Genomic DNA, 19684 nt, shown 5'->3' with positions numbered 1-19684 from the left:
GGGTTCATAGGGACATTTTCTTAAGACACATTCTTGTTTTCAAAAACACAACAGAAGCACAATGGAAAGCAGAATGTGGGATATCCTAAATGTGTAGGAACACACCGTTGTTTTTATAACCAGTTACTAACAATACTTGCACACTTAGCACATACAACAGCTCATTGAAGGCTGCATGACTGGAAGTATTAAATGTTTTCACAAGCTACATTAACAGACAGGATTTTTCTTTTCTTTTTAAGCAGGATGAATCTTTTCAAGGGAGAGGAAGAAGGAATTAAAAATTAATCTACCGTCAATATTCTAATGTCACCTTATCTTTTATTGGAATGGAAACTGTAGCTTTACAGCTTTCAGTGAACCTTTGGACACACTTCATTTTGTATCTGTAGGTAAAGCAGTGGTTACCACAACCTGCACTACAAATAATCAATGACAAATGTGAAGAGTGGAAAAGAGGCTGCTGATAAATCACTTTGAATTAACATGTGCAGTGAAAGATCCAACTGTAACACATGGAAAGTTCAGTAAAAATTGTATCATGATTTTCTAAACCAAGTGAAGTAACAGGAAAGACTGTCACAAGCTGCTACTGAAGCTCAGATAAACCAATCAAGAAAAGGAGAGAGGAGACCAGACCAAGAAAAACCTAACTTGCAAACAAAACTGAGCGTCAACAACTCAAGCAGTTTGCAAAAAAAAAAAAAAAACATTTTGATTAGGCTCGATTAATAAAATCCTAAGATTGATCCTTTAATCTATGCCTTTATTTTGTTTTCAAGTAGATGCATGAAAATTTGCTAGAATTTATTAGCAGCACACCTCCCATCCTGTAGATGTCACCAAGTCAATAGCACATCCAAGCTAATCACCGCAGCGCACATCTTACGTACATGGTATGGCGATATTGGTATGATGACAGTAACTGATAATGATTATTAGTTTAAATAATAATAATAATAATAAAAAAGTAACAAATATTGCCGAAAAACTACAACAACAACAACACTATTAACCACAAACAAAATACATAAATGTCCTTATACAATAAATACATAAATAAGCAAACAAACAAACCTTAATCATGACTTGCGCCTCTAACCAAAAACAAAAATGTAGCTCTACAAATCTCTACAAACAATCACAACAGCCGCCTAAAGCACACAAAAACTACTTCACATTCACTCATTCATACAGTACCTTCATCTATGTTTATCTGCCCCTCATGAGTGTCCTTTTTTATGCCATTATATATCCCAGAATGCTGTGGCGCCGAGGCCAGAGTTAGTGACAGGAACAGGCTGAGCAGGAGAGCGCGCCTCGGGCTGCCTGACAGCGGTGTTGTGCTGGAACAGATCCTCAGCTGCGGGACCCGGCTCGCAGATCAATGGCGCATATTCTAAGAAAGCATGCCACAGGGTTGTTTGAGCCTGCTAAAGAAGCGGTGGCATCTCCATCTTACTCACACACAAAAATGTGTGCGAGCGCTAGCTAATCTGGGTGCTAGGGTCAACCCAGGTAATCCCCGCAGGGTGGAGGGGAGAGGAGACTGACCGATCTTAACCCAGCCCCGTCAGGATTTTGATTGGCACAGCAAGCTGCTCCACAACTTTCTCACTGGTGTCGGTACAAACGGCGCATACCACTGTGCAGCTCAGGAGGGGTGTCTCGCATACACACACATTCTCCAACCCTCCCTCTTTCTCCGAAAAAGCTCTAGAGGGACGGCAGAACACACAGGCTGCCAGTTTAAGGAGGAAAAAAAGGAATAAAAGTTTGTTCTTCCAGTTTATGCATATTTTTCTGGCTTGTTCTCTCGCTTGCTTTCTCTAAAACATTCTCGGGGGACTCTGGGAACAGAAAGCTCGAGCAGAAGTTTGTTTGGAACAGCGTTCAGTACTCCACGTGAGCTGAACTCGACTGACACAAACACTTTTATGGGTCTCTAATGTGGAGCAGGGTCATACACTCCACCCACACAGGCAAGCTCGGTTAACAGACTATACTCCACACACACACACACAGAAAGAGAGAGAGAGAGAGAAAGAGAGCGAGAGCGCGGTTTAAAGATAAGATAAAAACTGAACCTGCTTGCCCTCTCTTTTTAATCAGTATGTGAACATAAAAATCACAACAGGTGGTAGAGGAAACCAAGACTGCACTGTATATATCCAGGTAGCTAAAGAGACACCAGGAAACACTTACGGCCACATATGCAAACAAAAACAGCTGCACATACGCCTGCTTGCTGAAAGCGCCTGGGGCTACTGGGGACTGAAGGGACAGGCAGCGTGAGTGAGTGTGTGTGTGTGTGTGGAACAGATCAGATCATCTCCTCATTACTGCAGCTCAACTCCTGACTCAAAGACACATGCTTTCAATGACCCGCAGCTTCAGCTTGTGATCTGCATGGCAGCAGTGCTCACAGAAGTCCTCTGTTACACACACTCTTATCCAGCGCTGTCTGCAATGTTTAGATTGAAGCATAGCTGTTATTAATGTTGATTCTGAACAGCAGCTGCTCACACACACAGGCGACAGAGGGCTAATCGAGTTAGACCAGCCGCGTAGATGCTCATCTCATATATATGATAATATCCAAGATATATCATATGTACATCAAGCAGTGCTTGTTAACTTAGTTTTTCTGCCATTTGCCAAATCTTAAACATTTACTCATACTACAATATTTTTTGTCAGAAAAAGATATGGTATTTGCTTTGAGTTTCTTTAAAAACATTCTCACGGTAAAGGATGCTAACAGGGATTGCAAGCATGTGAAGAAAATAAAGTTTTAAAGCACCCCCATGAAAACAGGGCAGGATAGAGAGGATTTAATGGGAAGTGAGGACTTGGGGAAAAAATGATTTATGGGATATTGTTCGTTAAACTAGATGACCAGACTGTGTCTATAGTATTTCACACAATGTGAAAGCAGAATACCAAGAACACACAAGTAGTAAGACTACAAGAGCTTTTTTCTTGTGGTGTCAATGTCACCTTAAAATAATGACCATAAAGTTATTTTACTGAGTAATAACTTAAGTTTGTTGGTCAAACCAAATGTTGTTATAAATTAATGAACAGAACTTTTTAGTTCCACAGGCTTACATCTCTCAGTCCTTAAATCTTTATTAAAGGGATAGTTCACCCAAAAATGTTCTCACTCTGATGCTGTTCCAAAAAATATTTTGAAGAATGTTGGTATAAAATATCTTTTTTTAATCTTTTGATTCACAGAAGAAAGTCATGCAGGTTTGGAATTACATAAAAGTGAGTAAATGATAACAGAAGTTCTGGTTGAACTGTTCCTTTACCTTCCTTAGCCTGTTTTGAACTTGACACAAAACATACAATTAATTGTTCATTTTTAATGACTTAAAATGCTAATATTGAGTTATTTTAGTGCTGTCAAATGATTAATTGTGATTAATCGCATCCAAAATAAAAGGTTTTGTTAACACAGTATGTGTGTTTGTACTGTGTATATTTTTCATGTATATATATATATATATATATATATATATATATATATATATATATATATATAAATAAAAATAAATAAATACACACCCATGCATGTATATATTTAAGAAAAATGTGTTACGTTTATATATTAAATATATTTATATATATAAAATATAAATTATATGAATATAATATACATGTAAATATTTTCAAATTATATACTGTATGTGTGTGTATTTATATATACACACAATAAATGTACACAGTACTACACACATTTATATTATGTAAATATAAACTTTTCGACAGCACTAGTTTATTTAGATGAAATCTACATAATGGAATGACATAAATCTACATTATTAACCATGCCCCTAAATTCATTATCCGTCTCTTGTTGTCTACTCAATTTATACCTTTTCTTTCACCATTACAGTTGAATGATGAAACGGACCAAATATTCAGAACCAGAACACAGGTGTAATGTCCAATTATGTTTGGTACATAATTAAAAGGACAAATTAAAAAATTTAAAAGGACACATTGCATTACCAATGCATTTTACTTCCATAACAGAGGATTAGTCCCCTCAGAACAAATACAAACTTTTTGACTAGGACATGGAAGCTGAAGGTCAAGCTCTGCACTGTCTAGACCGAAAAAAGGTGGAAGAACACTAATAAAATAAATGGGGTTTCAATTTCATGTTTACTTGAAATCATCCATCCATGCAACAATCAAATAACCACCTTGTTTGGGTGTCATGGCCAGATTTCCTCTTCCTAAAACACTGTGCTTGAGTAAGTATGCATATGAAAATAAGAAGCCTCAGATACTATGCTCCAACAGCTTTAAAGCTGGAGTTTGAAACTCTCATGTTCGCTTCTTTTCCCTCTGTGGTCCCTGACAACAGCATGGAGCCTCACGGCTGTGCCAAACAGATAAAACAGATTCCTGGAAAGCTGTGCAGCCCTCCATAAATCGGAGAGAGACTCTCAAAGCACAGATGCATTTTTGCTTGATAACCTACGCGCACACACACACACACACACACACACACACACACACACGGTATGAGTTTTTATAAGACATCGTCAACAGCGTACAAAAACAACCACAAAACACACCCTCTCATAAAAAAAGAAAAAGCACAACCTCACATTAAGCATGATTCAAACACACCCCCCTCATAAAAAAGTCAAAACACAGAGCCATTTAAGAGCACACGCTTTCTCAGACTGAGATGCAGATGTTGTAACAGTGCATACTGAACACTAGAGGGCTTCTTGAGTACAAAACTGCATCTCAACTCAAAACAGTCTTTCTGCTTGTTTCCAAGCTATTGTGTGGGGATGAGTTGAATTTGCATTTATTATTATGATCGCAATTTTGCATTATCGGTCCAAAAAAAAAAAAAAAAAAAAATACGGAAAAAGAATTATGACCTACTTAAAAAGCTGTCTTGCAACGATCGCCAGCCTTAAAACATGTCAGTTGCAAATTTACAGTTTGTAGCTGTTAATATTCACAATGTGCATTCAGTATTGTCATTTAGTGCTTACTTTGTTAATACACTACTGTTCCAAAGTTTGGGGTCTTAACACTTAAATGTTTAATAAATGCGAAATGTTTTTCAAAGAAGTCTTGTGCTCACACCAAGGCTGCATTTATTTGATCGCAAATACAATAAAAACAGCACAATTGTGAATTTTTATTATAATTTTTAAATAACTTTTTTCTATTTTAGTATATTTTTAAGTTTTATTTATTCCTATGATGCAACTGAATTTTCAGCAGCCATTACTCCATTCTTCAGTCAGTGTCTAATTTGGTGCTTAAGAAATATTTCTTATTATTATCAATGTGGAAAACAGCTGTGCTGCCACATACATTTTGTTCAGGATTTTTTGATGAATATCAAGTTCAAAATAAACTTTTGATCAGCAGTGTAAGTGCAAACACATCTGCATTATTTTTAATTACATAATTATTAGTGGGTATTCACTGCACAACACCACAAACAATTACGCAAACAGCCTCTGAGAAAAGTCAATGAAAATGCAATCATTTTGGGATCATAACAATCACAAAAAAAAAAACACCTTCAAAATCCTGGTACTGCTTAAAAACAAAGGTGATACTTTTACACTACTCTTACAATTCCTGCAGTATATAGTATGTATACTGTGCACAAATCTTCTGTATCCAGAGAACACCTAGATAACACACTGTCAAAATGTGCAACAGAGCTTACTGTCATATCTGTGCTTAGACTGAGAGAAAAGTGCATAAGTGAAGAGAAAAAATAAATAAATACCTGATTCCTTCGTCGCCGATTCCCAAAATTTCGTCTGACAAGAGTTTTATAGTTCTGACTCTTCTTAGTCAAATAATAGTACAGCACACAATCAGCCACACACTGCAGAGACAGAAAATATAAATCCAGCTGCATCACTTGGGCTTGAATTATGAAAAGAAAATACCATAACGCAATGAAAAAAGCGGTCTGTGGGTGAGGAGGTGTGATCTGAGTCAGTAAAGCAGTTACAGTGCTTCAGTTCAACCAACCACTGATGAACATCCAGGGACATCCTGGGTGTGACAGCAGTCCACCATACTCAAAGTCACAAAACAGAAAACCCACCTTTCTCTCCAGAAATGAAGCGATGAGCCCGAAGTTTTTTGGATGCTGCACAAACCTATGGCACAGAAGAGACAAAGGTGAGAAAAAAACTGCAGCACATTCACACTCACTCACTTAACATGCCAAAAAAGCCACTGTTACTCACTTTTCCTTGAAGATCTCCTTCTCGTGTTCGGTCCAGACATTCATGAACTGGCGGGATTTGTAGACCTTCATTGGGTCATCCATCAGACCGTTCATGTTGATAAACTTCACTCTCCGCTGTTCGGAATCGTACATCATGGGAGGAATGACAGACAACTGCCTCATCTGTTTCTCATTGTTCTGAGAGAGACAAAAAGATGTCCAGGATGATTCTGCAGTGCTTGTTTACATTACTCTAGTCTCAGCCTCCGACAGCACACCCACAGGCCGCCTGCAGTCCATTCACTGACCGTCTAATGCATACTGCACACAAACTTGCAACTTACGAATAATCACAAAGCTCCAATCAGATTACTCGGCTGCAACACAACTTCCAGGATTTAGAACAGTTTTTAATCAGTCGTCCAGGAAACAAAAGCCAAGTAAATGGCATCAAATCTTTAATAAGTTTAAAATATTTACTTTTACACATTTAGCAGACGCTTTTATCCAAAGCGATTTACAAAAGGCAAGCAAAAGCAATGTCAAATACAGGAAAAAAAGATAACACTTCAAAAATCATGTTTTTTATTATGCTATCATGTTTTTATTGTGTTTTATTACGTTAGTTAGCTAGTATTTTCTACCTAATCAAAATAATCCAACTGCAGTTTGATTGAGATTAACTGGAATGCAATGAAAAAACATGATTTTTGAAAATGGTTAAAAATGGAGTTAACTGTTTTTGCAAATGAACTCCTCATTTATAATATTATAGAATTGCTAGATTCGGAAACAAGCTAGAAAACAGTAAATGCAGTAATGATAGTGAACTAAAATCCTCAATCCGAATTGTATTACCTGTGTTGTTTTCTTGTCTAAAATAATCAGTACTTATTTTTGGACTAATATCAATTATGATCACAAATCTATATACATTGCTGCTAGTTATTCAGTATTGTTTGGATGAGTGTTTTAAGTGTCTCTTTCAGGTAGGCCTGACATTAAACTAAGCAAAAAGTGCGGTTGGACTGTCCCCTAATTTCCACTGTCATGTCTAAGTGGGTGATTCTTAATCAAAATAAACTGCAAAGTACATCAGATTTTATGCTGCATAATCTGGCTATTTGATGATAAAAAGACTGTAATGGCTCACAGGAAATAATAAAGTCTGATGTATGGGAGAAGGCCAGGGTACATGTTTAATTGCTACCCTCCTGAAGCTCTACAATTCTGGCTAATACACTTTCTGTACGTGGGGTAAAGTTTTTCAATATGGATCAGATTTCAGATATATTAACCAGTGGTTTACCTCCTGCTCCGAGAGGCCATCAATGATCTCGGATATCTCGTGTTCACTTCTTGCGATGGTAGCAGACAGGCCTGTCCCCCTCTGGCCCACTCTAAAGACAGGAATGATGAAGCGTGGTTAGAGAAAGAGTTTGTCTGTTCCTGGCTTTGTTGTCTCCATACCATGTAACAGCACTTTCCCAAGCAAGCTACCAGACCAAAGTCCCACCCTGTTTCTTCTCCCACAAAAAGCCTTTGAAGCAGTGGTTACAGCTATTGGCAAGATTCCTCCGGGTCTATTCATGAACACTAGAGCTCTGAAGTTCTTTGGTTTAGAGACTCTTCCAGCAACAATAGCTACATACTCTGGCTTGTCTAAACAATCAAGACAGGCAAACAGTGCTCACTGAAGTTGGATGGTTTGATCTGAATGAACAGAACTACAGACGTGAGTCCTGCAACGTTTATGAGGTGACCAAGAAAAACTAATTTAGGCAAAAGCACAAATTGCCAGAACTAACAAGAAGGTCTGAGATGGTCATGCAGAGGGTTGAGAAGTAAAATTATTTTTCAGAACTGAATCAGTTTTTTAAACAATGTTTATGACCAAATGATTTGACATTTCACATCTGCTAATGGCTTTAAAATGTGATTTTTTTTTTTATTTTTTAGGAACAGCAGTCGATTATGTCTTAAGTGAACATTTGTGACCTGTGCTGGCAAAATGACTCACAATAAGCAAATTTTTAAAAATGAGTTATTTTTATTTTCATATTCTTCATTAAAAGACCTTCAAAATGATGTATGATTTGTTGGACTTGGACAAAAAAAAAGTCGTTAAAGTGAAGTCGATGAAAGTCAGTTCTGAGAAAAATCAAAGTTTTCTGAAGGTTCCAAAGCAAAAACACCTAGCAACGTTGCATCTTCTCCTCCAGTTCCTTTCTTAATATCATTACTATATTAATAATCACAATATAGGTATTTTTTTATTTTATCTTTGTTATTAAAAATAAGAACAGACGCAAAAACAACAACAATAGTAGAACAAATATAAGAAAGAAACAAATTACTGCTTCATTATTGACATTTTAGTCAAGTAAAGTGTAGTAAAGAACTGTTGAATTCAGAATCAGTCAGTTCTTCAATTTTCATCTTTTGTTTAGGTGAAGAATATAAAAAGGCAGAAAGCAACACTGGCTAAGTCTTATGCAATAACAAATATATCTATATCTATAAACTGGCTACTTTGCTTGATAAGATTTTGTTTTATCAGCAAAAACAACAGCGTCTGTGTTTCTGGTTAATCAAGGTCAGAGGTATATGATGTTCTTTTGTTCTGCTTTAGTGGTGTTCCAGAAAGAGTTCCCCGTAATTCAGGGAAGCCCTGCAACCCCTGTACCAGGAACTATCACAGACTGACCTCTGACCCTAGCACCCACGGAATCCTCAATGCTGATTGGCCAACTGCTGAGTCAGTACAGAACACAGTGCCTCAAGTGTTTACACAAGATGTTACATCACAACTGTGTCAGGGAAACGCAATACTGTTAAATGTGTGTGTATGACAGAGCGTTCATTGGGTCATCATAGAAACTGGCGGGCCCGACTGACCTCTGGAAGCGTTCCTGTTGCTCGCGCTGTTTGCGGATCTCAGGAAACTGCCTCTCATAGTATTCACGTGTGCGGCTCTCCTTGGCTTTACGGCGTGGGTTGTTTTCCATTCGCTCAACTTTTTTCTCCCACTCCGTCATCAGCTCATCATACCGCTGGCAAATTTTCTGTTCCTAAGGTAACAACAGAAAACATTTTAGCAAAGTAAAACTAAATCAGCATTTGACAGTGATTCTGAGTAATTATCCAAGTAAACAAAAAATTATATATTCACTTAATGTTTGTAATGCAATCCAAAAGCAAAAAAACAAACAAACAAAAAAAAACACATTAAACAATACTGACCAAAGCATGAATTTTACTGATGGGACAACATGAACTATTTAAATTAACTCCTATTTGCAAATTTATCTGTTTATAACTTCTCAGTGTGACATATAAACCAGAAAGGACAGACAGAAAGAGACAGACGATAATACAAGTGAGCCAGAAACAGAATGAGCAAGAACAAAGAGGTTCAACAAGTGGAGTCTCAATCAAGACCTGCACAGAGAGACAAGTGCGCTTGTGTCTGTACTACAGAACACACAGAACAAAAACAGCTTGTTTTTCCTCTCTCTGAACAGTTAACCTTCCTCTTGGCTTTTGGCCATGTCACCACTCTGACTGTTCTTGGTCCAGCAGGTCTGACCGACCCGGTCTACTAACAAGCAATTGCACTGAACTATACCTTCCTGAGAACAAACCTATTTATTGAAGGAAAAAAAAGAAAAAAAGAAAAAGAAAACAACAATCATTATGCTTCCTTGCAGCTTATTTTTAGTACAAGAGTTAAAGAAAACATCACCGTTCAACAGTCCTGAACCACAAAAGAAGAAGAAAGAGATGACAGGCAGATAGACACACAGAGGGAATAGGGCAATCTTCTTAACCATGGGCGATCTATAAGGTCCCTAAACAGCTTAACATTTTTACTGACAAGACATTTTTTCAGTCCACAAAAAGATGAAATTATGATGGGACATCCATTCTGAAGACATGTAATATTTCATATACAGTTATGTGGAGCAGAAACGAGCACGATGCCACACAACATGAAACCGTGTTAATGACAAAATGTCTTGTTTGAGTATTTACTTTTTTTTTCTTCATTGTGTCTCATGTAGTTAGGCCATAACAACTATAGTTAGGCCAGGTATAACAACTGTTATAAAGAGACATGAAAACAACCTCTAACCTCTTCTGGCAATGTAAATCCAGACACAGATGACAAATTATAAATCATCATGAGCTAAAAATTTGGACTGATATGCAAATGAGGGCATGTCCAATAAGCTAGAGAGATCAACATGGAACTCCTTATGCCAATGAAATTTCTCTGAATACTGTTCCCACAACATATCATTATTATCTGTTACTTATTTGTTTTGTTTTTAATTATCATAAAGTCAGAAAATCTCCATACAGCATGATAAATATCTGCCCCACACATTCACTTAACGTCTCTACTGTAAGCACAAACTAAACATGATCATAAAGTGCACATGAGCAGATGTGTTTGTATGTGTAAACAAAGGCCATTTATGAAGCACTGTCTACAAGGACATTAGCATAAAATGGTGTGAAAATGCACCTGCAAGTTTGTGTGTTTACTCCATTCTTGATCTTCCCACAAATATTCTAGTTTCTCTGTTACTTCAATCCCCTCACCTGATGGAGGAGCACTTACTCAACATGCACTCAATCTCATGCATTCACTGACAGCACAGAAAAGAGAGACACTTACCCTCTGTTTGCGTGCATGGTTCCTCCTCTTGAAAAACAGAATCAGTTTCTTCCTCATGATCTGATTCCTGCAGCAATAAAAACCAGTGTGTTTACATTCCCTCTCATAAAAGGAGCAAACACTGCACACTGAACAAGATTTCTCTGCTGATACATAACCTACCCACAGACAAGAACGGTGAATACAGCCTCTCATTGAGTCCTGCCAACTCCATCAGTCTCTACTTTCAAAAAATGCCTCAAGATACAATTCCATGAGCCCTTGACTCAAGTTGTTCATACGCTTACTTTCTTACTCTTTAAAAACCTTCTCTACCCTTTTACTTTTGTCACCAATTCTGTAAGGACACAGACTTTTGCATCTCTCTGTGTAATTTATGTGGCACTTCTCCTGTTACTGTCTCCCTAGCATGACTTGCTTTTTTTGCTTTGGATAAAAACACCTGAAAAATGAATAAATATTAATGGCTCTTACCCCAGGTTTGATATCATATTATAACATTCAAAGTAATTTAATGCCTTCACATATTTTGTGGGTCACTGATGTAGGCTGTGCACGATGCAGTTTATTTTAGGCTGCTTTTTTTAAAGTTTGGGGTCAGTAAAATGTTTTAATGTTTCTGAAAGAAGTCTCTTATTATTGCCAAGGCTGCATTTATTCGATTCAAAAATATAGAAAAACAAATAAAACTTGTTAAACAGTTCAATTTCAAAATAACTTCTCTCTTTTTATATATTTATATATAAATGAGTTTTCAGCAGCCATTCCTTAAGTCTTCAGTGTCATGTGATCCTTCAGAAGTCATTCTAATATGATGATTTGGTGCTCAAGAAACTTCTATTAATAGAAATCTTTTGTAAGATTATAAATCTTTTTAGCCACTTTTGATCAATTTGATGCATCCTTGCTTAATCATATTCATATAATTAAATATAATTAACTAAAAAGCAAATCTTACTGAGCAAAACATTTTTGAATGGTAGTCAATGATAGTACTGTTTTCTTCTGATTCATGATAATTGAGGGTTTTCCTCTTCACATACACACCCCCTCCTATGTATGAAAGACTGTCTGATTCAACCGGACACAACACACAAACAGACTGGCTGACCTTGACCTGTCTACATACACACAGCAGTTTCACTTTAACCCACCTACGATTAGCAGGCGAGTCATTGTTTGCCTCATTTAAATGACTCAGCACACACCATGCCACATCAACATCACGTCTGTTGGCTGCTTGAAAGTATCTGACAGCCAAGATGATGTGGGTGAGAAATGAAAGCTTACATACAAGCACCTCAAGGTTCATGCTGCTTTTTGAAAAAATAAATAAATAAAAAGTCATGTCCTACTCGCTTCTAGTTTGCACCAGCCTCGAAAAAAATTCTGGCTTATATTCAAAAATCCAAGGGAACACAGACCATTTTCAGAGTCTGCATTATGTTTAAATTTTATCATACATGGCAAAGAGCAGTTTCACTGCTCTTGACAACAACCAATATATTTTAAAAATATCCTAAATAATTCAGCATCAGTCTAGATGATGAATTAAACCTAGAAGGTGGCAGTCTTGCACCTTAACGCTGGTTGCCACCCGTCATAAAAAGAAAAAAGACGACCACAATGCAGTGTGTGGCTACTACTAAAAGTATTATTGATTTATTTTATCAACATTTCTAAAGATATTGTGATAATTCCTTCACTGTGATTTTTTTTTTCATACAACAATCATATAATGAAAATATGATATCTTGACGGCTCTAAATGGGACCCACCAATGGTAGGTAATAATAATGATGATAATAATAATAATAATAATAATTCATTACATTTATATAGCACTTTTCTAGGCACTCAATCCACTTTACATTGTCAGGGGGTATACAAGATATTAAAATTACGGCTGATACAGTCAATAGTCTGAATTTATTATTTTGTCTAAATAAATTAAAAGTATAGATTGCATTTAAAAGTGTAATTACATTAGTACTGTTTTAGAGACAGCAAATGATTACTTTAACAGAAAAAAACACTTCCAATATTGGCTAATAACCAATAATGATATATTGTGCATCCCTAGAAAAAAAAAAAAAAAAAAGAATTCTGAAGTCACATGATCAACGACTAATCAACTAATCATCTAGTCTGTGCAGTCTGTCCATTGCCCACACATCTGATTTGTCTGGTCAAAGTCACTATTAGAATTATTTACGGTTAGCTTACAGAGAGCAGATACTCACGTCTTAATGTTGTCATGGTAGACTTTAGTATCAGAGGGCTGGTTGTACAGAGGCTGTGGAGAGACAGGAAATGGCTGCAGATTAGCTAGATGAGCAAACTCACACAATCTATTGCATAAGAAAAGAATTTCATACAGCACTCACCAGCTCCACTTTAGGCCCCAACCCCTCCAGTATCTTATGGGCTTCTTCTGCCTTTTTCTGTGACATGGCAGAGACAGAATGTTGGTAAAAGAGACAGACGTATGTCCTTGTGGTTAGATAGTCTGCCGACACACCACACTAAAAAAAACTGTGCTCTCATTTGTTGACTTCTAGCTTTGATACAGACAGAATGTGTGAGGCTTTGTGCGTTTCAGCAGCAGAAACACAAATTGTTTAAACTGACAAACAATTTATCACTTGTTTGGAAAACATTTTCTCCTCCAGGGTGAAAGGGAGTAAAAATAAACATGCCAAAAAAAACAAAAAAAAAATCACCATTTCCTGAGCTGAAATGTTCTGTCTGGAAAACGCCTGCATTACACAATCCCACAATTCTTTACACTCAAATCTACAATCTGTTTTTGTAACAGTTGCAAGCATATACCAAATATGTGTTGTCTGTGTGTGCAACTGCGTTTTGATGGAAGCAGGAAGTTCAATGATGTTTCAAGACCAGGGTGCTATAGTTTTGCCTCACTTTCTCCATCTGTACATCAGTACTTCTTTCTCTCTCACCCGCTGTACCTCAAACTCTAATCTGTTACTCTGTTCAGTTTACTTTCCTTCTAAAACAAGCAAACATAATCAATAAATTTAAATGTCCTGAGAACACACACAGACAGTTACAATTTTAGCAAAGTATAAACAAAGTGAAATTACATTCGTGAGACATTAGGTCTTGGCTGATCAGATGACAATAAACAGGCAGAAATAAAAAAAGCTTTCAGCATATCAAGAGGTAGCATCTTAAAAGAACCAATTATGAAGATTATGTAAGACCATGCTTTATACTTTAAATGTGACATCGGATGAAATGATCTTTTTTACATTTAGTTGGGTTTCTGGTATGTCTGCCAGCTCAGAAAAGCTGAAAAGAAAAGAGTTTTTATGGGCTGCCTGAGTCTGAAACTGTGTCCTCCAAGAGCTGTTTCAATTTGCAGCCAGTTTCTAAGTAGATAGCAAGCTATTTGAATAAGACCACCTCTGGGCCATATGTGGAGTCCTAGGCAGCAATTCACATGCCTTGTGTCGACGCCCCACGGCAGAGAGGGGTGGGGTAAGCAGTAGCTCATTATCATTTAAAGAGATATGCACCAAAACAGGTCTCTGTGAACAGAGCTGTTTTTGTCAAAGTAAAAAGGGTGTTGCTGTACATGACCACTGAGAATTTTAACCAAAGTATGTCACAAACATTTCATGAAGACCCAAAAGAATCACACAAACTTGTGGAAAATGGGCATCCGATGTCCCCTTTAAAGTTCATGCCTTGTTTATTATTTAAAGCCATATGCTCTTAGATAGTCGCATCACACTCTGTCAACAACAAAATGCCCCCCCCCCAACTGAGTTCAATTAGTCACTAATTAGCATTTGCTCACTGCGAATAGTCTTAATACTCTAACAACAATTGAACATGATCTGTAAAGAACACAATCTGCTAGGTTTCTGAGTGTGAGAGAAAGACATCAAGTGTTAATGTGTTCATACCCGGTTTTCATCATAAATGATCTGGACGATGCTGCGATGTTTGTGTTCCACAGGGGGTGGCGTCACTGGCTTTTCTGGCTCTACTGGCTTTGCTGCCTCTTCCTCCAGTTGTTGCTAAGACACAACAAACATGACAATTTACCTTAACCCTGAAGTCTAAAACAAGCATATAATCATGGACACATACAATAATAATAATGAACATTTTCTGAACATGAAATCATGAAAAATCATGAAAATCATGAAACTCACCTATTTTGATTGCTTACAAGTAGTGCTGTCAAATGATTAATCCAAAATAAAAGTTTTTATTTACATAATATATCTGTGTACTGTGTATATTTATTATGTATATATAAATACACACATACAGTATATATTTTGAAAATATTTACATGTTTTACATGTATATATTTATATTCATAATTGACATTATATATAAATATATCTAATATATACGTAAAATTTTTCTTAAATATATACATGCATGGGTGTGTATTTATATATACGTAATAAATATATACAGTACGAACTCATATATTATGTAAACAAAAACTTATTTTGGATGCGATTAATTGTTTGACAGCACTGCTTACAAGTTAACTCACAAAACATATTGCTTTGAAAAGTAAAAACAGAACTTTTTAAATCACACAAATTGAAGCATCATTCATGTCTTTAGCCAAAATGGTGTGGGAAGGTGGTTAAAAGTATGAGCAATAATTACAGAAATACTTGCCTCTGCAAGCACCACTAATCATAGGGATGAATGACTACAACAGCTACAATAATACCTTCTCACAGATATCAAAGTGATGTGCAGAGGTGTAATATTACATTCATATACGGTCTCAAAACAAATTTGCCCTGTGACCGCTTTTCTAAAACTGCAGTGCATAATTAAAGTTCTGCTGTAGTGAGACTTTCATCTCCTATATAGGAGTAAACAAACAGGTAAAAGACAAAGATCTTTTAAAGACAACAAAGACAGTGGTATACAATGCAAGATAACAGTTTGTTGTTCTTCTGTCACGTTTTCACCATCGGGCCAGAACATAAGGGAAAGTACCTTCAACCTGTATGCGAGTATCTCTACAATCAGATATTTAAGAAAAATAAGATAGTAGACGGAGTGAGGAATGAATGTGCACACTTGCTGGTTATCATGATGCAAGCCTGAAGGATTTGGCATCGCCATCAAAAATCAAGAACAGTTGGATATGAAAGGGAGTTGTGACAAACTTCTTTCAGAAGGGCAACATTTCCCACAAGGCTTACTGATAAATACAGAACAAAAACCCAATCTGCTTCTAGCTGTGAGCACCAGAGTAAGGGAGCTTTCCTTTGACATGGTGCTGAAACCTGAGACGTGCGGGAAAAGTGTGAGGTGGTCAGCTGTTTTGGCTGTAATTTAAACAAACAAATCTTGTCATCACACAACTAGCGAATAAAACTGCCATAAGCTCTTTATTTACAAAACAAACAATATCTTCGAGCTTAAAACAAGTAGTTCTTGAGCTGTAGCAGTGTTTAGGTCTCTCTCTCATGCATCTGTGTTTAGTCAGGCTACACACCTGTTTCTTTTTCAGTTTGAAAATCTGCTGCTCGACCTTGGCAATCTCACGGTCAACGCGGTCCATGCTCTGAATCAACTCCTCCTTGGAGAGTTTGGAGGGCGATGTGTCTGCATCCTCACCCACCTGTGGAACTCCACCTGGGGACGAGGCCTCCACCTTCACACTAAACTGGGTTTCCTGTCCCAGAAAACGAGGGAAAAAAGAGAGAGCGCAAGAATAAGTACAAGCCTTCAAACAACCCTAAAAATAAAGCAAATACCAGTTTTATTTTAAATCTCTTACATCCACACACACACACACACACACACACACACACTTATTACCTTCTTGACCTCTCCAGTGGTCCTGATGCTGTCCTGTATGGTCTGTGGAGGGGGCAGTACGATGCCGGTGGGCTGAGCTCTTGAAAAGTGTGTTTCAGATACATTCTCCATGCGGGGACGCTTGGCCTCAAGAGTCTCCTGCTCCTGCTGAGCTGGGACTGCATGAAACTGTTGCTCATATCCATGTCTCCGCTCCGGTGGCCTGCAGGATTTGGAAGAGATACTTATAATTACAATTATTATGCTTCAAAAACCTCAGCACCAAGCAATATTACTGAAAATAATCACAAAACCATTTCATTTGTTAAATAAATTAAAATACAATTAATTGATCTCAAAACAATTATTTGTGAATCGCAACATAATGCACTTATATTCCAATTACATATTGTCATCCAAGAACTGCATTTCTCTGGGATTTGGAATTAGTAGCATATTAAACAACAAAATTGTCAAACACACACAAAAATTCAAAAGTTTGAAGGCTCAAGGGTTTAAAAGAAACAACACACTCACATATTTAAGAAAGAAAATATGGTCATTTTCGCAATACGCTATCTTTAAATAGGGCAGAAATAAATTAGAAGCATAGCATTATGTCTCAAGCGGGTAGGGGTGGGGGTGGTTGTGTCACCTCTCAGTCCCAGGGTGGAATTCGGACAGTAGTGAAGGTCTGCGGCGCTGCTGGTCCTGCAGAGGTGTACGGTAGTCAGGTACCGGGAACTCCTAAACAAACACAGACACACACATCAGATAGGAAACACTGGGCAAAACAAAAACACAGGGACCTCAAGGATGAGGGCTCAGAAGCCTTAAAGACATGTGGGCAAAAAGACAAATAGTGTGTATGTGAGAAAGAACGAAAGGGATAAAGAGATAAAAAACAAAAAACAAAAAAACACTGTGATAAGACAGCCTCCCCAGACAGTCAAGAACACACCAGCACAAGTGTGTTTTACGTTCTAGTAGAACATGGTGTTATAAAACACGGACATAAAGCTGTCTGTAACAGATTCACTGCTACAGAAGAGAACATCAAACCCCTCAATTCACCATTCCATTAGAAAACCACAGACACCAGCAAAGCAGGACTGGGAACAGCTTAGCAACGAAGCTGCCATGTGAGGCATTTCTTGAGGTTACACTATTTCGATAGTCCACTTTAGACATTCTACTAACTATAAGTAACTACATGTCAACTAATTCTCATTAATTTGCAAATACATGTCTACTAACTCTCAGTAGGGTAGGTTTAGGGTTAGTAGAATAAGTTGACATATACTTGCAAAGTTTCTCATACTCAGTATGTTGTGGACCCATCAAAATAAAGTGTTAGATGATATTAAGCAGACAGTCTACTAATACTCTAATGACTGCTAGTTGACATGTAGTTGCAAAATTACTTACTGTTAGTAGAATGTCTAAAGTGGACTATTGAAATAAAGTGTTACCTTTCTTGAAGCTGGTTTACTCTCAGACTAAAGTTCAGTTTTAAAGAACCAGGCAAAATCAGGGGAAAAATAAACATTCTTTAACAAAAGCAAACTAAATTATTTTAAAATTATTTCCATTATTAAATGTGGCACCATCAAGTAGTGGTCGACCGATATTGGTTTTTTGACAGCCGATGCCGATATCTTGGGAAGCAGTGTGGCTGATGGCCGATATATAGCCAATAAAATTTTATTTAATGTTAATTAATATTTAAGAAATTTGAAATCATTTGAAAATGGATTAAAAAATAAATGTGTAAAATAAATGTACTAATACTTTAGATGACAGTATTGTTTCACAAATAAATAAATATTTAATAAAATATAATTAAAAAGGAAGTAAACACTGAAACTAAGAGGGCACTCAGTATTCTGGGAAGTTTGTGTGCATTGGGAATCATATTGTTCAAATAAAGCCAAGGTAACAGTCATTTTACATACAGCACACAGTGAAAATGACATGATTATGACAGTGGGCAAATGCATAAAGCACAGCATAGTTTGAAATCACGAGTTTAAAATTTGTTGATCTTGGGTTTCCTCCTGACCGACCGTCACGCAGAGCACACGCAATCATGCAGGATACAAATGCGCACTTCACAAGATCTCACAACTGGATTCTACTAAGTTTGCAAGGATTGTGAAATTAAATGTCCATTAGTCATTCAAAAGATTGGTTTCAATGATATAAATGCGTATTTGTTGAATGCTGTCGGCAAACGAGAAAGTATTATGTTTGCCTTTCTGTTACTAATAATATAAAATTCAATCATTATAATACTTTGTATACATTTAATTCCTTTGTTTAACAGTTCTATCTGATTATTAGACAGACTTCTATCCGTATAGACAGAACTATTTACGACGACAGCGTAGAATGTGAGCACTATGTGCTCAGGCGCTGCCGCTCTCAGCGCCGTCAAAATAAAAGTTCTGCCTCGAATGCATCGGCCAAAAAGAAAAACTTATCGGCCGATGCCGATATTTGAAAAATGCCAAATACTGGCCGATATATCGGCCTTGGCGATATATCAGTCGACCAATACCATCAAGTGTTATAGCTCTCCTGCATCACAATTATTCAGTGCAAATTTTACATTCAAAACTCACCAGTCATGGGTTCTTAGAACGACTAGTTGGTCTTAAGGAATTCTTGTTTAAATTGGGCTTGCTATGGTCATGTATACGGATATTGTCAAACGTACAGATACATTACCATTCAAAAGTTTGGGTTTTGTTACATTTTTTAAACAAGTCTCTTAACGCTCATCAAGACTGCATTTATTTGACCAAAAATGCAGTTAAAACAGTAATATTGTGAAATACTATTATAATTTATAATAATTTATTCCTTTGATTGCAAAGCTAAATTTCCAGCAGTCTTAAGTCTCAAATGATGCTAAAATTATGATTTAGTCCTCAAAATATTAATTT

General features: G+C 36.9%; 1 protein-coding gene across 13 annotated transcripts in view; it reads right to left on the bottom strand.

Moving 5' to 3' along the window:
- The window catches only part of ncor1 (nuclear receptor corepressor 1), a 92963-nt gene that overhangs the window by 47091 nt on the left and 26188 nt on the right, over positions 1–19684 (bottom strand). For 11 of the 13 annotated variants that reach the window (XM_058774785.1, XM_058774790.1, XM_058774794.1 and 8 more), the window contains exons 3-14: positions 17392–17483; positions 16758–16959; positions 16432–16611; positions 14858–14971; positions 13310–13366; positions 13166–13218; positions 10923–10989; positions 9137–9309; positions 7548–7638; positions 6258–6436; positions 6113–6167; positions 5786–5887 (exon numbers count right to left, since the gene is read on the bottom strand). In XM_058774785.1, coding sequence (XP_058630768.1) covers positions 5786–5887; positions 6113–6167; positions 6258–6436; positions 7548–7638; positions 9137–9309; positions 10923–10989; positions 13166–13218; positions 13310–13366; positions 14858–14971; positions 16432–16611; positions 16758–16959; positions 17392–17483 — 1365 coding nt within the window. Of the gene's footprint in view, positions 1–1200; positions 1829–5785; positions 5888–6112; positions 6168–6257; positions 6437–7547; positions 7639–9136; positions 9310–10922; positions 10990–13165; positions 13219–13309; positions 13367–14857; positions 14972–16431; positions 16612–16757; positions 16960–17391; positions 17484–19684 lie in introns of those variants that run through there. The other 2 variants (XM_058774795.1, XM_058774796.1) reach the window with 1 other exon arrangement.

The sequence above is a fragment of the Onychostoma macrolepis genome, chromosome 05 (genome assembly GCF_012432095.1).
Source record: "Onychostoma macrolepis isolate SWU-2019 chromosome 05, ASM1243209v1, whole genome shotgun sequence".
Taxonomy (NCBI): Eukaryota; Metazoa; Chordata; class Actinopteri; order Cypriniformes; family Cyprinidae; genus Onychostoma; species Onychostoma macrolepis.
The sequence above is the reverse complement of the archived record's forward strand: the minus strand, read 5'-3'. Positions and strand labels throughout refer to the sequence as shown.